This window comes from Centropristis striata, chromosome 4, assembly GCF_030273125.1.
Source record: "Centropristis striata isolate RG_2023a ecotype Rhode Island chromosome 4, C.striata_1.0, whole genome shotgun sequence".
Taxonomy (NCBI): Eukaryota; Metazoa; Chordata; class Actinopteri; order Perciformes; family Serranidae; genus Centropristis; species Centropristis striata.
In genome coordinates this window covers 32,880,366-32,900,393 of record NC_081520.1, presented here as the reverse complement: position 1 = coordinate 32,900,393, position 20,028 = coordinate 32,880,366, and the positions used below count along the sequence as shown (strand labels likewise).

The following is a 20,028-nucleotide window of genomic DNA, read 5'->3' as shown; positions in this document are numbered from 1 at the left end:
CCATTAGGTACCCAGATGAGATCCTCAGACCCATTGTGAGACCATATGCTGGTGCGGTTGGCCCTGGGTTCCTCCTAATGCAAGACAATGCTAGACTCCATGTGGCTGGAGTGTGTCAGCAGTTCCTGCAAGATGAAGGCATTGATGCTATGGACCGGCCCGCCCCTTCCCCAGACCTGAATCACACTGAGCACATGTGGGACATCATGTCTCGCTCCATCCACCAACGCCACGTTGCACCACAGACTGTCCAGGAGTTGGCGGATGCTTTAGTCCAGGTCTGGGAGGAAATCCCTCAGGAGACCATTCACCACCTCATCAGGAGCGTGCCAAGGCATTGTAGGGAGGTCATACAGGCACTTGGAGGCCACACACACTGCTGAGCCTCATTTTGATTTGTTTTAAGGACATTACATCAAAGTTGGATCAGCCTGTAGTGTGTTTTTACACTTTAATTTTGAGTGTGACTCCAAATCCAGACCTCCATGGGTTAATAAATTTGATTTCCATTGATAATTTTTGTGTGATTTTGTTGTCAGTACATGCAACTATGTAAAGAACAAAGTATTTAATAAGAATATTTCATTCATTCAGATCTAAGATGTGCTTTCAATTTCAAAATGTTATATTTGAATGTACTTTTATATTTTTTCCCAAATATTTTATCTGCTTGTTTTTAGTCTTATATTTGAATGTCATTTTATATATGTCTTTTTAAATTCTTTTAATGTTTTGTATAAAGAACTTTGAATTGCCCTGTTGTTGAAAGGTGCTATACAAATAAACTTGCCTTGCCCCTAAAGTTTCACTATGTTCACACCTAAACCCCGTCAGAAATGTTAAAGATGAGATAACAAGGTACTGACTTACAAACAAATCGACTGCAAGTTACTGCCTTATTCTTTAGGAAGGAGACTTACATCATACAAGTAGAACCAGTATCTACTGATGGAGTGCAGGACCCTCAGCAGCAGGTTGACCTCTAAAGAGGGGTCATCAAAGGTTATGGTCTCTGGTGGCTCCGAAGTGAGGTATGTCTCTAAGGGATTGATGACACTGGGGCACACACCATCTGGAAGTGATGGAAATCAACAGTAGTAATGAAGTAGGGCAAAGTACTCTCAGGAAAACAAACAAAACAATATATATTAATAGTAACGCAATAATAGCAGAAATGTATGTATAAAATGCATATAGAATGTATGTATAAGTCATTTTATATATTCTTATTCTGTTCTTATATCTATGTGTCTGTATCTTGAGCTGCTGTGACAGACGACTAAATCCAATAAAGTTATATCTTATCTTAAATTGACTGTACAGAGACAGGCTTGTAAGAAAAATAAAAAAGGAAAAGCTGTGTGACTAAAACACTGATAATGTGCTTCAGTTTCTGGTCATTTAACTCCTTTTTATTTGTAAATATCGTAGCCTGGAATTCCCCAAGTTAAACTTAGAGTGTCAGGGCATGGGCTCAGCAAATTTAACAGTTCAAGTACAAAAGTTTATTTAAGTAAAGTAAAAGAAAGAAGCGGATGCTGCATGTTATTCCTGGTTAAAGAAGTCCTCCTGAAATATTTAGGATTCTCACCATGCCACAGCTCATCCTGCTTCTTGGCGTTGCGAGGTGAGGTCTTGGTGGGAGCGGTCTGGGCTCTGCCCCTCTTTCCTCCCACAGCATCTTTGCTGCCGTCCTCGTCCTCTCTCACAGGCTTATACCTGTCAGGACACATGACGGGGCATTTGATAAGCATGTACATCAGTTTTTACATCAGAAACAAAGCTTTTTTTTTTTTAACTCTTCACCTTTGTGACAAGACTTTGGGAGTAACTGCACTAAGGTCAAAAATATTTAGCAATTTCAAGTAGTGGTGAAAAATAAATCAGCATGGTTAGACACTGCTTGAGTAACTGACTTTGATATATATATATTTTTTATGGATTTGTCTGACCCTTCAAGGACTGGCTGATGAGATTCAAACAAGCAAGCTCAAAAATGGTTCTTTTGTTTCAAGTTTCAAGATGCAGAATTCATACTGGTAATATCTGTTTATACTGTGCCATATTGCCATACTGATACGATTTGCCATATTTATACCATTATTCTGTTCATACCGTCATATTTACTATTCACATCTCCCAGATTGCCACCATCTTTTCTTCAATGTCTTGTTGCTTGTATATATGTTTTTACGTTTACATTTTATATCTTTTACTTATATTTTATATTTCATGTTTATTGCTGTTTGCACTGGGGATAAGAGGGAAACACGATTTCAATTCTCTGTATGTCCTGTACATATGGCTGCATTTGATAAATAAAGTTGACTTGAGATCAGTTTAGAGACACCAGACCTTTTCTCAGATAAAAGAAAGTATAAATATAAAAAATAATAGTTAAATGAATTTAAAAAAACAAAATAATTATAAATAATTTGTACCATATCGTGTGCGTTTTGGTCCAGATGCCAGCTCGCCCAAGTGGGTTTGCCTCATCGTCAGTGGACTCCCTCTCTTCCTCCGCCTGCAGACTGTACTGCCGTACAGCCTGGTACACCGTCATGTTGTATGGCAGCAGGTGGTCACCAATGTAGAACTGTAGTCTGTGACGCACACTGCCAGAGTTCAGGAACTGCGCCGCCTGGGTAACCAATAAATTACAGATACAGGTAAGTGATGACACTGAAATGATAGGACTTGGCTCTCAGTACGCATCAACTCAGGATTAAGTGTGTATAGTTAAAAAAAATAGCCTTATTTGGCATGATCAGTATCACATACCAGTGATTCGTCGATTTCATCATCTGAGCCATCGTCATCACTGTCTTCATCCTCCTCTCTGATTCGGCCGTACCCTGTACAAACAAGATTTTAAGTCAGCAATCCAATCCAGCTAAATGATAGTTAAAACAATTGTTTCAAGGAGCTGCTGGGGGCCCCATCTGTATTAAAAGGAGGCACATGAGGGTCTACAACAGTCCCTCACCTCTGACAACAAGATATCTCTCTATGGCTTGCACCAGGGCCAGGGGGTCAATCTTCACAGGGCCGCCTTTCCACTGTTTAACATTAGTGCAATCTGGGTGTCTCTGCAGCTGACACTTGAGCTGATGCGTGTTGAAGAACTTCAGTGCCTGAGAGCCCCTGCAGAAACACAATAAAAAAAACAACAACACACTTTTAACGATGTATATCAATCTATACTAATTCATAATTGATCCTAATTGTTTCAGTTAGGGGTGGGCGATATGGCCTTAAAAAGAATATCACGATATTTCAGGGTATTTTTGCGATAATGATACTCTTGGCGATATTATAAAATACTGAAAAATAAATAGAAAATGATTTTTTTGTCAGATTTTTAGTTTGTTGTACGTTTTTTTTATTATTTATACAATCATAAATCTAAAATGTAGTGTAAAGTGCAAATCTCAACAGTAGCCAAATACAAAAGATTTACTCTTGACTCTTGAGTATTAGCAAATAATAAAAAATAAACATCTAGGGGAATTTTTAAGTAAAATGCATCAATCTCGTCCACTTTTCCACTTGGACATGGAGCAGCCAGACAGTGTTGAAAAATAGCTGGCTTGGAGGATCCGGGGGCATCCCCCAATCTGGAGAATTTTATTCACAACATTTGGTGGCCTTCCACACATTCTAATGCCAATTTCCATCATATACACTGATCTTAGTCATTGCCTATTTTAATGAATTATTGTAAAGGGGAATAAGAGTTCTTGTATGTTTAATTTAAGGCATCTTATTTTGACAGTCTTGTAAATTCTGTGGTGTTAACACACTGTGCTCTTATTTTGAAAGCTGCATTGTTTAGCGACAGGAAGTAATAGTAGCTTTTTTTTTTTACTCCAAAAAATTATACCGATATAATTGTGAACGATTCGATATGGAACACCCCTAGTTAGAATATTAACTTATTGTGATAAAAAAATAACTCTTAAAGCCACTGACCTGCTGCCATTGCCGTTCCCACTTGGGAAATCATGCACTTTGACAGGGAACTGCTCCATTTGACTCAGGCAGCTGTTCATTTTGTGCACCAGTGCCAGGTATGGACCGTTCTCTGTTGGGTCCAGGCGACCTACGGGCTCCATTCCTGGAACCTGCAAACAAAACAGGAGGGGGAAAAAATACTCAAACTAAATTCTGAATATTTCGATAATATACAGTAATATAAAATGTTCTAGTCTCTCACCGGACAGCCAGCAAACACGTGGAGGAACCTCTTGAGCCGTACGTCGCGGCTGAGCAAGTCCCTGTCCGTGTTGGAGGTCAGGTAGACCAGGAGCTGCTTCACAAGCCCACTGTGCTGGATCTCGAAAGACGACACATCAGATTCTGATACAATACTGGAGATCTCCACCAGGCACTCCATACCTCCGTCCACCTGGGAAATAAGAACACATCATCAAAACAATGACTCAATGCTGATGTTTGATTCAGTCAATTCTAGTATCCATATCTCAATTCATGTTTCTGTGTTTTTAGAGACTGTATCCCAAATCAGACATCTGCAATGGCACAATTTCTGGTGTTTTCACGGTCATTTCGAATAAGATCGCCACCACCAGTGTAGGTATAGTTGATTTATACATTTTTTAACGTGTGCAATTTAATTTGTGTACATGGAGATTTACATGTCTAATTACAATTCGAAAGTAAATCTGATGAGAGAAAACAGTAAGAACGCTCGGGCAACGATCTTAAAAGCACATCTGTATTTTTACTGTACTGTATTTTATTGTGAAGGACAGAAGTATGGTCCGGGTGTGTTGACAACGATGGTGTTATTCAGTTGGCTTACCCAGAAACATCCAATTTATCCCAAAAAAACTCAGCAATACCCATTGATTTACAGAGAGGAGATCCAAGTGTCTGACTTGGAATACAGTTAGTGCACGGTTTATTCACCAGTGTTAGCGTCCTTTTGGCTAATGCACATGGTTAAAACAATATACGGTTCGAAAGATAAGTTAGACTTTAGTTTAACACTATTTAATTAATTGGAAACATAACATGATCATTTAAATTAGTAGTTAATGTGAAATTTTGATAGAATCTCAGCCGAATGGTGTCCGATTTGGGATACAGTTACGCTATAAACTTTAAGGAATTTTCATTAAAACATCTAGAAAACAGCAATTCTGTCCTTAGGTTTGTCGTTTGTCGGTTATGCTTGCTGTTCAATAATGTTTTACCTGCAGGTTGAGCTCCTCGGTGGCTGTGCAAAGTCTCTGGAGTACATTCAGTGCAGGGTTGCTGCCATCCACATTTTCAGAATTGAAGTAGCGCTCCACAAACTTACTTGCCTGTTCTTTAATCCAGGCTTTTATTTTTTCTCTGTAAACCAATATAAAAAACATTTTCCTGATTACAGATGATGATGATGATGATGATGCACACATTACCCCACAATCAGTGACTAATCATTCTGCATTTAACACTTATCAACCAAAAGAAAAAACAACTTGATTTTGGATATTACAGGAGATGAAAACAGGGAGCTGGAATCATTCGCTCTCATCGTCGTACCTGTTATTTGAAATTGAGTCCTTGGGAGGGGCCCTCGCCAGGCCACTCACCCCCGCTGTGCGTGACGGCTCTGAGTTGGCATTGTTGGTCTGGGCACCCAGCTTGCCCCAAGTTTTGGGATTAAGACTGGCCAAGAAGGATGATTTGGGTGACTGAGTACTGGTAGGACTCTTAGCTGTAAAGAACCAAGCGGTAGATTAGGACGTTTATCTATGGCTTGAAATTACAAAAACCACAAAATGCCATTTCAATCCATGACCACTCAAATGTGCTTCAACATCTGAAGTGACTCATTACTAAGGCTGGTGTTAGCTGGCTGGTAAAATTGGATATAGTAGCATAGTAGATCAGTGTTGTAAATTATATTCAACAGTAATATAAAAAAACAAAACAAAACTGGCAGCAATAATTTAGCTGCTCTTTTAAACAACCCATGTACACACCAAGGTTATTATAGTTAACGAAAACTAACAAAATAACGGAAACTAGAATTGAAAAAACATTTTTGTTAACTAAAATTAAATAAAAATGAGAGATTTAAAAAAAAACAATAATTAACTGAAACTGTTTTGTGTGGTTACAAAACTAAAACTAATTAAAATTATAGTGAAAATGTCCTTCAACTTTTTTAATAGGTAAACCTTTTTGATTAATATGAAATCTATTTCATCTATCTGGTTTTATGACTTCATGAACTTATTGGGGCTGAGATGGATAAGACAAAGGAAATAAAGGGAACATTTATTGTGACTTTTTAAAAAAAAAAAATCTGGCACCCAACAAATACCCCATTACAAAAAAAAAATAAAACTAATAAAAACTAAACTAAAAGAAGGCATTTTCCAAAAAATAGAAACTAATTAAAACTACTAAACTCACTCTAAAAACAAATTAAAACTAACTGAATTTGAAAACAAAAAATCACAACGAAACTAAAACTAAAACTAATGAAAAATCCCAAACTATATATAACCTTGGTACACACACACACACACACACAGTGACAGTAACACTTTAACTTACCCTGATTGTCTACTTTGTCATCATCTCTTGGAGGAGAGTATTTGGGCCTTCTGGGGCCTCTTTTAGGTAATCGTTTCCTTTTTAGGACATCACTTAACCGCCTTAATGGAGGAGAAAATAATTACTTTAATGCTCTTGGGAGTTAAAGAAACAAAAAATCTGTTTGCACATTCATTACCTTCACATTTGACACACATACATATATCAGTATACAGCATATACTGGGCATATTAGACACTATTAGTGCATTTATTTATGTATTTAGCAAACATATATCCATATCCAAGATAATTTGTAGGACTAGTTGTCAGGTAATAAAAATAGCTTTCTCTTTTAAGGTGATTTTGGTCCATTGCAAATGCAATTTGTGTTGATAAGGATAGTTTCCAGTGTGCCACTGGCGCTGGGTCCACTTTAGAAACTTATTTTTAAAATAAGTCTGTAAACAGCAAAACCACAGCCACACACTCACCCCTGTGGGCTGAGGTCCAGTGAGTCGTCCATGCTGTGCTGGAAGCTGGGTGAGCCCAGATCAGGAGTTGCATTATTAGCAGATGTGGTGGATGCAGTGCTGATAGTGGTAGTGCACAAACTGGCAGTACCACTGTTGCAAGCCTTTGGGGGACTAGTGACTAGAAAGCTCTCAGACTCTGACAGGTTCTTCACCTGGTGCATCACACCTGGAAGAGAGGCGGGAAAGACTGGCATTAGAAAATGTCAGAAAATGCCTTTAAAAACATCAGAATACACAGCAATTTCTTCCTAGTTAGGCAAGAGGCAAAGTGGATCAATGTAAAAAGCAGGTAATACAATGAATAACAGGAACAGAAATGCAAATGAAAAGACTGGTGGTAATGCTTCTTATTGTCAAAACAGAATGCTAAACTGCAGTAAAGGTTTTGCCATTTTGTCCACCAATAGAGCATCAATAATATTCATGTGGGGAAATTTAAGCTCTCCATTTTCCCCACAGACGATTGCCCAAAAATGCTTATAATGACTGTACAGTACGGTTCATCTGCTAAGCATGTACGTCATTTTAGAAGATGCTTAGCAGGGTAGATAACCTACAGTTTAAAGACAAGGTAGTAACTTAGTTTATCTCGGGGTGATACACTACCTTCTCTTCTGAAATAGACACTGAAGACATCAGGCAGCTTCTGCATGAGTATCTCAGCCATCTGCAGAGAACCCACTACAATCTTCAGGTCCTGGCTGGATAGCATGGAGGCAATGTGACTGTAGAAATACACAAAAAAAATAGAAAATGAAAAAAGTCAATTTATTTCAACTCAAAGCCTGTCACCAGTAATTCCCTGTTGTTGTTCAGATCCCGCTTTAATGCCAGTGTTAAGGCATGGTTACCTGGACACAGCATGGTTCCTCAGCACATCCTTCAGCAGCTCCGCATCAGCAAAGTAGATGATCCTGAGGATGGCTCTAAGGCACTTGTGTCTGACAGCAGGGCCAGCTGATGAGCTGTAAACCTCATACAAGACCCCAAACAGAGTTTTGATAAAGCACTTTGCCAGCTCAGGGTCCTCCTTCATCAACTGGGCTCGTGCATCTTCTCTACGAACCTCCTGGTGACTCCCTGCAGACAGACGGTGAACAGGTCAGGTTTATTTCCTCAACCACATTGTGAATGTCACAGATTGGCTGTCACTCACTGGAGAGGATGCATTATACACACCAGGAAAACACATACACACATGGAAAAAACACAGCAGCCTACTCTAAGATAAAAGCAGCTGTAAAACTTTCAGTTACTTATCCAAGTTTAAGAAATGGGAGAAGTAGCCAAAGTCTCAGGGACAAAATGCCACTGACTTGCAATCAGTAAATGCAAAACTATTTGTGGGATTATAAAATAACAAATTACTGTCAACAATTCGGACTTATAATTATTCCTCTCCTACCCCATGCAACTGGGGTAGGAGTTGTAACGGCTTTGACTCCAAGCTGATTACAGCTGCCAACCCTAACCCTACACAGTGGCAGCAGACTTAGACATTTTACAGATTATTGACCGACCTGGCCATCTTTGGGTCTTTGACGTGTGTGACTGAGTGTTTTCAACTTTTTTTTTGGCAATCTTGAATCGGGCGTAGAACAAGATTTTATGACTTTAATATCGCCTTATCTGCCACAGTGACCAGACAAACATATTATGTCATCTGAACTTGCCATTAAACATAAGGCACTGAGAGAGAGTGTTCCTGGTTTTGTTTTGTTTTTGATAGATATTTGTGCTCTGCATTTCATGACTGGTTTGGGAAATCGCACACATCATTGTACTGTGTATGCCACGGCTCAAATGCCCTCTTTGTATGTTCGCAGACAGTCTCATTGGTTAGTTTTTATCTATAAATCTATTCTTGGGCTGCTTCCCTCATACCTGTGTGCATACATTTGTCGAAACCAAACCCAACATGGTCTACGCTCTCAAAATATTGTACAGATGCTGGAGCCAAGAGTGAGAACTCTTCTTACTTAGGTAAGAAAGCTTTTAGTTACTCCCCTTTATCATGGAACAATTTTCAAAAGGACTTGAAACTGTCTGAACTGATCACAATCGGTGAATTTAAAATCGATTCAAAAGGACAATGAAACCTCTTCCCTTGGTCAGTGTGACTGCTCCTTATAAGTCGTTACTGAGACTCCTTCAGTGTTGTTGTGATGGCTGTATTTATATTTAATTGTTTATGTTAACTGTGTTTAAATCTTGTAACTTGTCTCTTTTTATGCGGTTTTCTTAGTCAGGTCTCTCTTGGAAAAGAGATTTTTTTTAATCTCAATGAGACTTTTACCTGGTTAAATAAAGGATATATCTATATATACACAATTCACTATAATTTTCACCAAAACTGTGATTTGAAAAGATCTTTATTACCTGTGTTTGGGTTGGCCAGAGGATTTGGTTTCCTCTGAATGCCACGTGCTGTTCCTGTGTCTTCATTGATCTGCTGCATAGAGTTAAAGTCAATTGTGTACACACGGCCCAGGGTCGACAAGCTGATCTCATCTTCCCCGTTCTGGTGTGCAGTCTGCAGGGCAGGAAAACATCCAGATACGTGCAACATCAGTATCCAAGACGGATACGCCCCACATACATTTGTCAGGTTTTGATGATGACACAACGTGGGTGATGTATTCATACCTCAATGATGCGGCTATCAATGCGGTTGTAAGGATGCCACAGTCCCCGGTCATCCCTCCACTGCCAGATGGCTCCCTCTGTCGTCTGGGCACTGCCCTTCTTCAGCATTACATCCACTGCGAAGATGCCCTCTCTAGGCAGGCAGGGCATCAGCTCACTGGAAGAAGAAGAGTGGTTTGAGAAAGCTGCAACACACTTATTCTAAATTCAGTTTAATCGTCATTAAGTGGAATGGGTTTTATTGGTTGTTTTTTTTTTAAACAATTTAGTCAAATGACAAGCAGGGCTCCAGACTGCGACCAAATGCTCGCAATTGGTGTGTGTAGGATCCAGGAGTCATGTTATAAACAGTGCGGAACACGTCATCCTATGGCTCCTACAAAAAACACTAGGTTCTGTGGTTACGGTTATAATTCGCAAGTTACCTCTTTAAATCGTGATGGAATTTGTTACTCCTTTACTCATCACTTTACTTTTGACTTTTTTCACAAGTCCTTTCATTAGTCCATTTTGTTTTTAACTTTTTTAAACCTCTGTCATTTTGTGCACCTTCATTGAGAAAGAATGATAGAGATTTCTATTAATTTGTGACCTTAAAATAAAATTAAATATTTGTAATATTCTGAAAGTAGTTTTTTATTCATTACTGAAGCATTTATTAGTAGGCCTTATATAGTTAAAATGGGGTAAATGTGAATAATTTGAGTTGCAGGTCGATTTAAGGTGTGCCCCTAAATTTTCTGCTTGTGTCCCTTAAAATTTCAAGTTAGGAGCACCAGTGCTCCCAGTAAAATGAGTTAGTCTGGAGCACTGACAACTGCAATTGTTTTGCCACAGCAAGTCAACCAACAATGATATCAGCGCTTCAAGGTCTGTGAGAAGCACAGAAGCAGGAGTAAAATTTCGAGTCCCCACATCTGTGTGGCAGAGCGTGTTTGATACAGTTTCTGTAAATTGTGCAGAGGACCATGTAAGAACATTTAACAGGCTTCCAAGTCCTGTAATAAGTCAGTTATAAGGATTTTCTAATCCAGTAAACACAATTTTTCATGCTGGCAACACAATTTTAAATGTCAGTGCCCCCAACTAACTGTAATTCCATGAATTGTAATATTTTTTTGCCATATTGCCTCGCATAATCTTAACCCATATCGTACTGAAAAGAAGTCATGCAAATAGATATTACCATATGAGGGAAGTCAGTTCGTAGAGCTCCTGGGGGCTCCTGGGTACCAGTTCAATCTGCTCCTGGCAGCTGCCGTTTGATGCACCACACAAGAGGAAACGCAGAGTTTCTGCTATATCTGTTTAGAAAAGGTAACAAACACATTTCTGTCAGGTGACATTTCAGGTGCACCTTCAACACATAATATTCTTTCACTACAGCCGTTAAAATTGAATGCAATGCAAAGTTTAGACACAGTCAATGAGGTGTGAGTTGATGCAAACTGACGTGATTTCAGTCTAGATCAATAAAACATTTTTCAACTTGAGCAGACAATTGTTTGCCTTCATTTGTAGGTTTGCTATATAGCACGTCTCAGTTATAGCATGACTAAGGTATAGCACACAAATACACACAGTTGTTAAGTGTTGTTAGTTAGGTACAAGCTAAATTTTGTATTGTCCAAGTTCCTCAAAACAGACAGCAAATCCATTTTACTAGGATTGTAAAGGTGTCAAATATGTACCTTATTAGTTTCTTCAAGAATACTTTAAGCAGCAAGGGGGAACTCCCCACCTGTTCAGCAACTTTCTGTTGCTGCTCTTACACAGGTTTGACCCAGAACTGCTGCTAGTCTTCCCTGGCTGAATTTGAGTTGTGTGTTCTTTGCTACTCTACATTTAACTTTATGATAATATTTTTCCACCTGAAATATATTTCTCAGGCGATATCTACTAGTAACTATTCCAATAAATAAGTACAACAGCACCCTTTGTGGTGAGTAGGGTTGGGCCATTAATAGAAAATTAATCAAAACCGACATTCAGAACCTCTAACTGACGTAATCTAGCCCACGTCGATTACTTCGCATGACTCCACCCTGCCTAATTCATGACATGGAAGCAACATGGAGGAGAACTCAAACACCGACCTGACTGAGCAACTCGAGTGGCTTATACCCAAGAAAAATGCTGTGTCTGTTGTTTGGACACATTTTGACTTTAGGGAAAACGACACCAAACAAAAAGAAGTGGAACAAAACACTGCAAAAAAAATGTTTGCAAGAAATGCAAGTTATATTATTTGGAGTAAATTTCAACTTTAAAACTAAAATGTGATGTTGTGATTTCAAGTGATGCTTTGATTCAATTTCAAAATATTCAATAAATAACCACAAAGTTATTTATTATTCATTATTCATACAAAATCTGTGTGCGTTTCCTTAATTTTTTTTCAAATCACAAAAACATGCAAGCTTTATTAGTTGAACATATTTACAGTAGACATATCAGTGAACCATGTATATACAGTCAAGGAAAAAAATATTAGAGCACCCTTGTTTTCTTCAATTTCTTGTTGATTTTAATCCCTGGTACAACTAAAGGTACATTTGTTTGGACAAATATAATGAAAAACAAAAAAAATAGCTCATAAGAGTTTAATTTAAGAGCTAATATCTAGACATTTTCCATGGTTTTCTTGATAATGATTTTGGTTATCTATCTATATCTCTCTATCTATATCTATATCTATATATCTATATCTATATCTATATATATCTTTTTTGTCCAAACAAATGTACCTTAAGTTGTACCAGGCATTAAAATGAACACGAAATTAAAGAAAACAATGGTCTAATAATTTTTTCCATGACTGAATAATCATGGTAAAATGTTCAATTAATCCTGATACTGATTTTAGGTCATTCAAATATGCATAACAGTAATGACTGGGTGTAAGTCAAAAGTGAATGGCAAGGTTGTGACCTATTGGTGTGTGTGTGTGTGCGTGTGTGTGTGTAAGGGTTACTCACTCTGTTTCATAAGATGGACTGCCAGACAGGGGCAGTTGGAGCACATCAGCGAAAACATGCGCACAACCATGATAAACATCCCGGAGCTGAGCACAGGGGGGGTCACTACCAGCAGCTGCTGGATGTTGGTCAACAGGTCCCGTGACGCCACCTCCTGCAGCAGGTTCTGTTTATTTCAACACATACATGTACATTATGCCCAGGAGTCGGATGTCAATAGTAGGAGATCGAACAGAAATAGCAAGCAACAAACAACAACAAAATGGTGTTAGGTCATAGAAACAACTGACTTTACAAACCTCCTCATGCTGAAAGTTGTCCACCAGTCTGGCGAAACAGAGGCAAGTGCTTTCTACTGATTTTTTATCCTGAAAGAGAATATAATGAATACAGGCATTAGTGAAGCTTTACAAAAGGTTACATGGAAGGAACTGACTGACTGAAATAAAAAAAAAATAGGATTGTAATATTATCCAAGAGGAAGCCCACTTGAAACAAACCCCTGCTGGGATGTTTTTGAATTGAATAGTTCTTCAGTGTCTCAAAAACGCACCTGGTGTGTGAGTCTCTGAGTCAACAGAGGCAGAGAATCAGCAACAAAGTGGAACTCATCTGGAGTAATACTCTGGCAGCAGTTGGCTGCAATGGCCAAAGCGTTCCTCTGAGCATTGATGCTGAAGAACTCCAGGTAGAGGAGGCAGAAGGCGAGCCCACCCTGATGAGAGATGAAATAACATTATTGTGGTGTATAATTGTGGCTAATAAAAAGAGGACAAGTTCTGGGTGGCATGACAAAAAAACACTTACAGCCTGTAAAATGGCTTTGCTGTGTCGCCTTGACAACATCTCCAGGGCAGTCAGGGCCTGCTCTGCTACGTCAATGAACTGAATCACCTGAAGCTGCACACAAGAAGGTGGAACAAGGCATTAGCATATCAAAAGGACACCACTGCGAATTAACAACCGATTAGGGAGAAAGGGTGCACAGTGTCTGACCTTCTCCAGGAAGACAGGGATTGCATCGACCACCACAGCAGATGATCGAGGGAGGGCCTCCATCATATATGTGAGTGCACGAGAGGCGTGATTCATCTGTGTGCATGGATCAAAGGCATGCAAATAAGTAGTGGCATTACAAAAATGAATGACTCAAACATTTACACAGATAAACGTTCATCATACTCACAATATCAAAGTTATGCTCCATCTGTAACAGTGTAATCTGTGGAAAAACATTGAGATCATTAATGTGGAGTAAGTAGGAGTCAAATATCATACAAATTTCAACAGAAATGTATAGAATTTTAAGAAACATTTTTTAATTTTCATATTGCACAATGCAATATGCCAAACCCTGCAAATTATTTTAGACATACAACATACAGGACAGCCAATCTACATACGGCATACCAAAGCGGGCACCACACTTTTGACGGGGAATCCACCAAGTGTTTCCTCATTGCCCATCACCAGCAGCTGGCACATCTCAATGGCAGCCTGGAGCTGCTGAGACTCGTCACCTGTGGCCTGCAGGCCCTGTAACAGCTGCTGAGCCTTGGAGCCTGGAAAAAGGGGGGCAGAATTTAACATTTATTTTGAGTTTACCAAATGTGAAAAACACTGACGTAAAAAGGTAAGAAGTTTGTACTCACTCGCTCCGCTGCCAATCGTCCTGTGAAACAGCTGGGACATGCGGGGGCCCAGGGGCCCAAAAAGATGTGGGGGGAGACCCCTGGCCTCCAGGAGGGCTATAGGGACAGAAACAGCCAGGTTAAGAGGTTGAGCAACTTTCACAAAAGGATACAAATGCTTGTGAAGTCATCATACCTGAAGCATGAAGTGACAGTCTAGAAACGGGGAAATTTGTCAGGGATTTACAGGAAAATCTGAAAAGGGGGATAAATTTACCTTGAAGCCTTCCCATTTCAGAGTCATCAGACTCACTCTCCCCAGAGGTGGTCATGCCCACTGCTCCAGCAACTGAGCTTGAGGCTAGACAAAAAAAACAATAACAGTATCACATCAAATTACTTAGTAAAAGTAAAGAAAAATATCCATCTTTTAAGATGATGGCTTGATCACTTTCAAAATTGGGTCAGAAGGAAAAGCTTAAAAACCCACGTGGGCATGAAGAGGTTTAATTCCCACACAAATTTAGTAGAAAATTCTTGGTCCTCGGTAGATTAAAATGCATATTAAAAAAGGACAGATACTCTACTGTCAAACAAGATTTGAAAAAGTGGCATGACAGGTACCTGAAGCCCCTTGTGATGCCTCATCAGTGCGAGCGGCTGATGAGTTGGCCCCATCCTGGTTGTTGTCGGAGTCGGCCATTTTCTCCTGTCGGCGAGCGTCGGCTGCCCCGCGCTTGCCCAGGCCTGAGCCCCGCCGACTGTGATACAAGTGACAACAGATTCACAGTATGAGTGACTGCAGAGTAACCCCAAAGTACAGCTCATTGGTACCGCTCAAAAACACATGAAAGCAGAGCAGTGGTTCCCCTGGATACGTTTTGAATAACCTTTATGTGCTTCCACTCATGTATTCATAAGTGATGCACTCATGAATTTGTGAATTTTGTCAAAATGCAGTAAAATAAAGTTTACTGGAACATCGCTTTTATTTTTAAAGATGGGTCTTTACCATAACGGTTAGTAAATACATGCACCGGGAAAACAAGTGGAGGCTGACTGACCGCAGCATGTTCTCTTCCAGTAAAGTCAGCTAGCCATTTGCTCTAACAGGTAGCCTAACCTCACTCAGAAACTGGAGTAATGCTAACAGAGAGCTCGCGCTGATGTGGTTGTTATGACATCAAGTGTTTGACGTCTTGGCAGGGATCCATTCGATTTGTCCCCTCCACGAGAGAGCGGAAGACTGTTCGGCGGAGCCTACCTCTGTGGTCACTGCTACAGAGTTAAAAAAATAAAACAATCTCTGAAGTCGCAGTGGGCATAACTTGGCCGAAACCCTGAAGGTAATATTCAAGTAGTTTTAACTGCTGCTTGAAATATTGCTATTTAACTAATAAAGTAGCTTAGTTGAATAGCAAAATTTCAAGCATCACTTTAAAATAGCACGAGATAATAAGCATTTCTTCAAATATCCGCTCAAACTTGGTATCAATAGAAAATCTTTAAAATGAGAAAAAGAAACCATTGTGAAATCCTGAAGTAGTATTTATAATTGGGGTCAATGCATTACTACAACTGTTACAATAGTTTGTTTTGTAGAGATGTTGAGATGGACGACTTAATAAAAAAAATATATCCTTGAAATATAAAATACCAGTACTTAGTTAGTGCTTTGAGATTGATGTTGTTTAAAACTCTTGAAAACATGCACTGTAATGCCAGTTTATTATAAGTTACACCTAGCTAACCAATGCAGTCTAATACACCGGCCCTGCAACACCACCATATTTCAGATTTTGTTTGATACAGTGGTGTGGTCAATGTGAAGGTTATAATTTACAGAGCAACTGAATACTAAATTATACTGAGCAGTGTTTCTAATATTAAGTCTACCCTTTCTGGTGTGCACTAATCATGGAACTTAACACTCCCAAATTTTACATACTTCCTTTTTTAGGCTTCAATATTTACATTACAGTCACTGTGATCTGTACCTGGTGCTGGCACAGGAGCCCGTGGTCTTCTGGCGTGTGCTCCGCCGAAAGCTGGGGAGCTCTGCTGGAGGAGACTCGCTGCGCTTCTTTGTGGATTTCCTCAAACCTGCAGTGAAAAAAGGGACATATAACCCACCTGCTGTGCACCAACACCAGTATCGAATACTTTTTGGATGAATTCTCAGAACATAAATCAAAATTTAAAAAAATGGCAATCAAAACCAGCGTGATATTTTTGGTGATTAACTGCCAGATGATATGAAACACTTGTCATTTAGGTATAATAACTATCACAGGCAATCCACAATAAGTTTCAGATGAATCATTAAACACAAGAACTATACTTTTAAGTAGCTTATTTTGGCTGTAGGACCATAATAGCAAACATTCCTCCATATCATGATTATTGCTGACATGCCTGAAAAAATTGTCAACATAGCCGTTAGAGCAAAGCCTGATGCAGTGTTACTTTTCAGTATAGTAAAGGCTCTACTGTGAGCCCTGTACCACCGACTAGACGGGTATTAATAGTAACCCAACCCATGGCCCTATGACAGGAAAACCTTCATGCTAGATCTGTGACTCATAATTCAGCAGTACAAAAATAAACATTGAGAAAGTTAAGACCAAATGAATTAAACATAAAATAACTATTCTTTTTTCTTTTTCAACTTCATCTGACCTTGACTTTGAATGAAACCATGTCAAATATTAATCCCTCACACACATCTAAAGTTCCCCAGAGACTCCTTAATAAAGCTAAAATCACAGAGAACCACACAATGCAAATCACTCACCTTCCTGTTACATATCATTTCAACACTGTGCAATGTAAAGCCACACAGAATCACTGGACGAAAAGAAAACTGTATTATATATATATGCTTACTCACCATTCTACCTGAAAGCATCAAACTCTATACATGTTAAAATATATCAGAGGCTGAAAGGTGAAGATATGGAGAGAGAGAGAGAGAGAGAGGCGAAGTTCTTTCCTCTTGACAGGAGCAGCTTATGAGTCCTTCCCTGCCCTCAAACATATCCCTGGTCAGCTGGTGGGCCAACAAGCTTAGCCAACTTAGGAGGGGTTTCTCCATATGGGCCTGGGGCCAATGGCACAGAGCCCACCTCAGTTTCTATCCGTTCACCTACCTAGAACAGCCTGACCCCACGCTGACCTGAACAGCTTACTCTCACTTCATTACACACACCAAATTTTTACTGTAATATCCATGTATCTGACCTACTGTCCTGCATTGTTCCCCTATTCTTAATAGAGATGGGTATCAAACTTATTATTCACCCTTCTTAAGCACTGACTAAATGGAGGCTGTTGCATTGCATATTCTTAATTGTCACATACTAAAAGTTAGTTTTGTTCACTGATGAAATATCGCCTAAATTTAAATGTGTTTAGTTGATTATCTAAAGTACTTCACTAAAGGCTTATTTGGAGTTGTATGTGTTAAGGAAAAGTTTAACAATGATGTACTACATTTGAGAAATTTTGTCAAATACCATTATTTACTTTCCACAGAAAAGTCTTTTACTGAGCCAATCTATTATCTGACAAAGTATCTACGGTATTGGGGCAAGAGCTTGACAGATACATATGTAATTCTGTAATTAATGCCACATCTCCACTGCATGGTATGGCATGACACTTTGTCATGAACCTTTTTGATTTTCCATTAACAAAAGCTGTGGGTAGTACCGGGTACTTTTTTGGTCAATGTTTCATGCAAGCTGAGCCCATACTACAACCCTGACTCAAGAAAGTTAGGATGCTGGAAAAACATGATATAAAACCAATCAATGACTATCCTTTGCAACCTACATTCAATTGAATACAGTAAAAATCTATGAAACTTTTGTTTTTTGTAAATACATTTGAAGAATTCCTGGTTTTATTACAATTCTTAAAGCGTCCCAACTTTTTTGGAATCAGGGTTGGAGAAGGTGCTGGTAAAACACTACAGACCACCGGTTGACCAATAAACTTCATTAGCAACGTGGGACAGCCTTTAAAACAGCAAAGACAATGTCAACAACAACTACAGTTTTCTTTTTTAATTAACTTAAGCCATATTTTTAAAAATGGCATTCTGCAAAACTACTTATTACACTACATCCTACAATGGACAATGGGCAGAGGTTCCTCTGTTGGGAGTACCAACAAAAGAATTCAGAAAATGTTGCCTTGAAGATGATGTCAGTTTCACACTGTGGTACTATGGCGATCAGCTGGGAATCCTGCCTAGACTGAGGGTATACAGTACAGTACAGTACAGACTGAGTGGAAAGCACCTAAAAGGACCTAACTGTTACTAAAACTGAGTACATATTAGAGAGCCATTACATAGTTTGTTCAACAGAGAGCAGATACAAATCTAAAGTTTCCTTGTCAAAAATGACAATGTTAAGCGTTTATAAAACATATATACAATTTTTTTTTTTTAAATCGGGTATCAAACTGGCTGACTGGTACCAAGTATCAGTTTTTATAGTGCTGCAGTTATTAAAATGTTCTAACAATACCTGCCAAATTTACACATATAATAAAAAAACTGAACACAATGCTAACGCAACAGCCTAGGTACTGGCAGACCAGAGCAAGGCACAAATAGCAATAGTAATTAATGTTCTTTAAAACTATAGCATGTACACAGCTGACCAACAGAGCTACTAGAATAATCCGAAAACATCATTAGGAGATCAATATATAGCTGAAGTACAAACACTTCAACACCTTGCTACCTCAAAAGACACAAACTGCAATGACATCACATTATACCTCAGAGTTCCGCCCTCTTGGTATTCATCGGTGCAGCCCTCTGATTAATTGTCAAGTGAAAGACTATATGAAGACCACCATGAAGGGTAGTTCACTGAAAAAAGGCTTTCTGAATTTTCTACCATACCTGTGACATCATACGTTGCCCCACACCAGCAGTATTTCTCCAGTTTCAGGGTACTGGTACTTAAGCCTGAAATCTGAGCCAGTTCACCAGCTCAGTGAAGCCCACACTCACCACATGTAAACTAGATATGCTAGTCAAGACACACACATACACACACACACTATATTGTTTGCAGTGTGTTGCCAACACGATATAATGTACATGATGCATGTACATTACAGGACTTACACAGCTATCTGGATAAAAGGCTTTGGCTGTGCCCTAAATAATTTTCTTATTTACTATAAAGTGATGTGTATTTACCGTCCACCATTTTATGTGAGTGTCTAAATTCTGAGTTTGTAAATGTATCAAGCTGAGAGCGCCCTCAAATATTCCACAATGGAACAATAAAGGTAGATAGGTACTTTCTCTTTCTGACAATCACAGAATGAAGTGAATCACAATTTTCTAGATGCTCAAATTGCTACTGTGCCATTTTTTATCAGAAGTTAAGCATTCATCCATATGGTTTATCCCTGTGGTGGATGTGTGCTGTAATATGCCTCAACTGGGCAGCAGTATAACCAAATATATTTGCTCCCAGTATTTAGGAGTGAGGCTTTACAACTGATGCTGTGACCTTGCTTATAACACAGGCCCTGTGACATTTAATCCCAGAGGTGTAACCTCCATTGAAGCACGCAAGATTAACGTGTTGACCCACTACAACCCAATCAAACTGTATAAACCCCCCTACAATTACAAAAACATAAAAACAAATGC

General features: G+C 39.1%; 1 protein-coding gene across 4 annotated transcripts in view; it reads right to left on the bottom strand.

Moving 5' to 3' along the window:
• trip12 (thyroid hormone receptor interactor 12) overlaps positions 1-20,028 on the bottom strand; it is a 33,513-nt gene that overhangs the window by 8,333 nt on the left and 5,152 nt on the right. For all 4 annotated transcript variants that reach the window (XM_059331727.1, XM_059331728.1, XM_059331729.1 and 1 more), the window contains 27 exons: positions 16,343-16,448; positions 14,970-15,106; positions 14,623-14,706; positions 14,367-14,462; positions 14,125-14,276; positions 13,901-13,936; positions 13,711-13,806; positions 13,522-13,614; positions 13,268-13,429; positions 13,014-13,082; positions 12,715-12,880; positions 10,923-11,040; positions 9,737-9,893; positions 9,470-9,623; positions 7,942-8,170; positions 7,697-7,815; positions 7,049-7,256; positions 6,577-6,677; positions 5,554-5,728; positions 5,220-5,361; positions 4,217-4,408; positions 3,973-4,124; positions 2,987-3,144; positions 2,782-2,855; positions 2,442-2,641; positions 1,592-1,719; positions 921-1,072 (listed from right to left, as the gene is read on the bottom strand). In XM_059331727.1, coding sequence (XP_059187710.1) covers positions 921-1,072; positions 1,592-1,719; positions 2,442-2,641; positions 2,782-2,855; positions 2,987-3,144; positions 3,973-4,124; positions 4,217-4,408; positions 5,220-5,361; positions 5,554-5,728; positions 6,577-6,677; positions 7,049-7,256; positions 7,697-7,815; positions 7,942-8,170; positions 9,470-9,623; positions 9,737-9,893; positions 10,923-11,040; positions 12,715-12,880; positions 13,014-13,082; positions 13,268-13,429; positions 13,522-13,614; positions 13,711-13,806; positions 13,901-13,936; positions 14,125-14,276; positions 14,367-14,462; positions 14,623-14,706; positions 14,970-15,106; positions 16,343-16,448 — 3,656 coding nt within the window. The remainder of the gene's footprint in view (positions 1-920; positions 1,073-1,591; positions 1,720-2,441; positions 2,642-2,781; positions 2,856-2,986; positions 3,145-3,972; positions 4,125-4,216; positions 4,409-5,219; positions 5,362-5,553; positions 5,729-6,576; positions 6,678-7,048; positions 7,257-7,696; positions 7,816-7,941; positions 8,171-9,469; positions 9,624-9,736; positions 9,894-10,922; positions 11,041-12,714; positions 12,881-13,013; positions 13,083-13,267; positions 13,430-13,521; positions 13,615-13,710; positions 13,807-13,900; positions 13,937-14,124; positions 14,277-14,366; positions 14,463-14,622; positions 14,707-14,969; positions 15,107-16,342; positions 16,449-20,028) is intronic.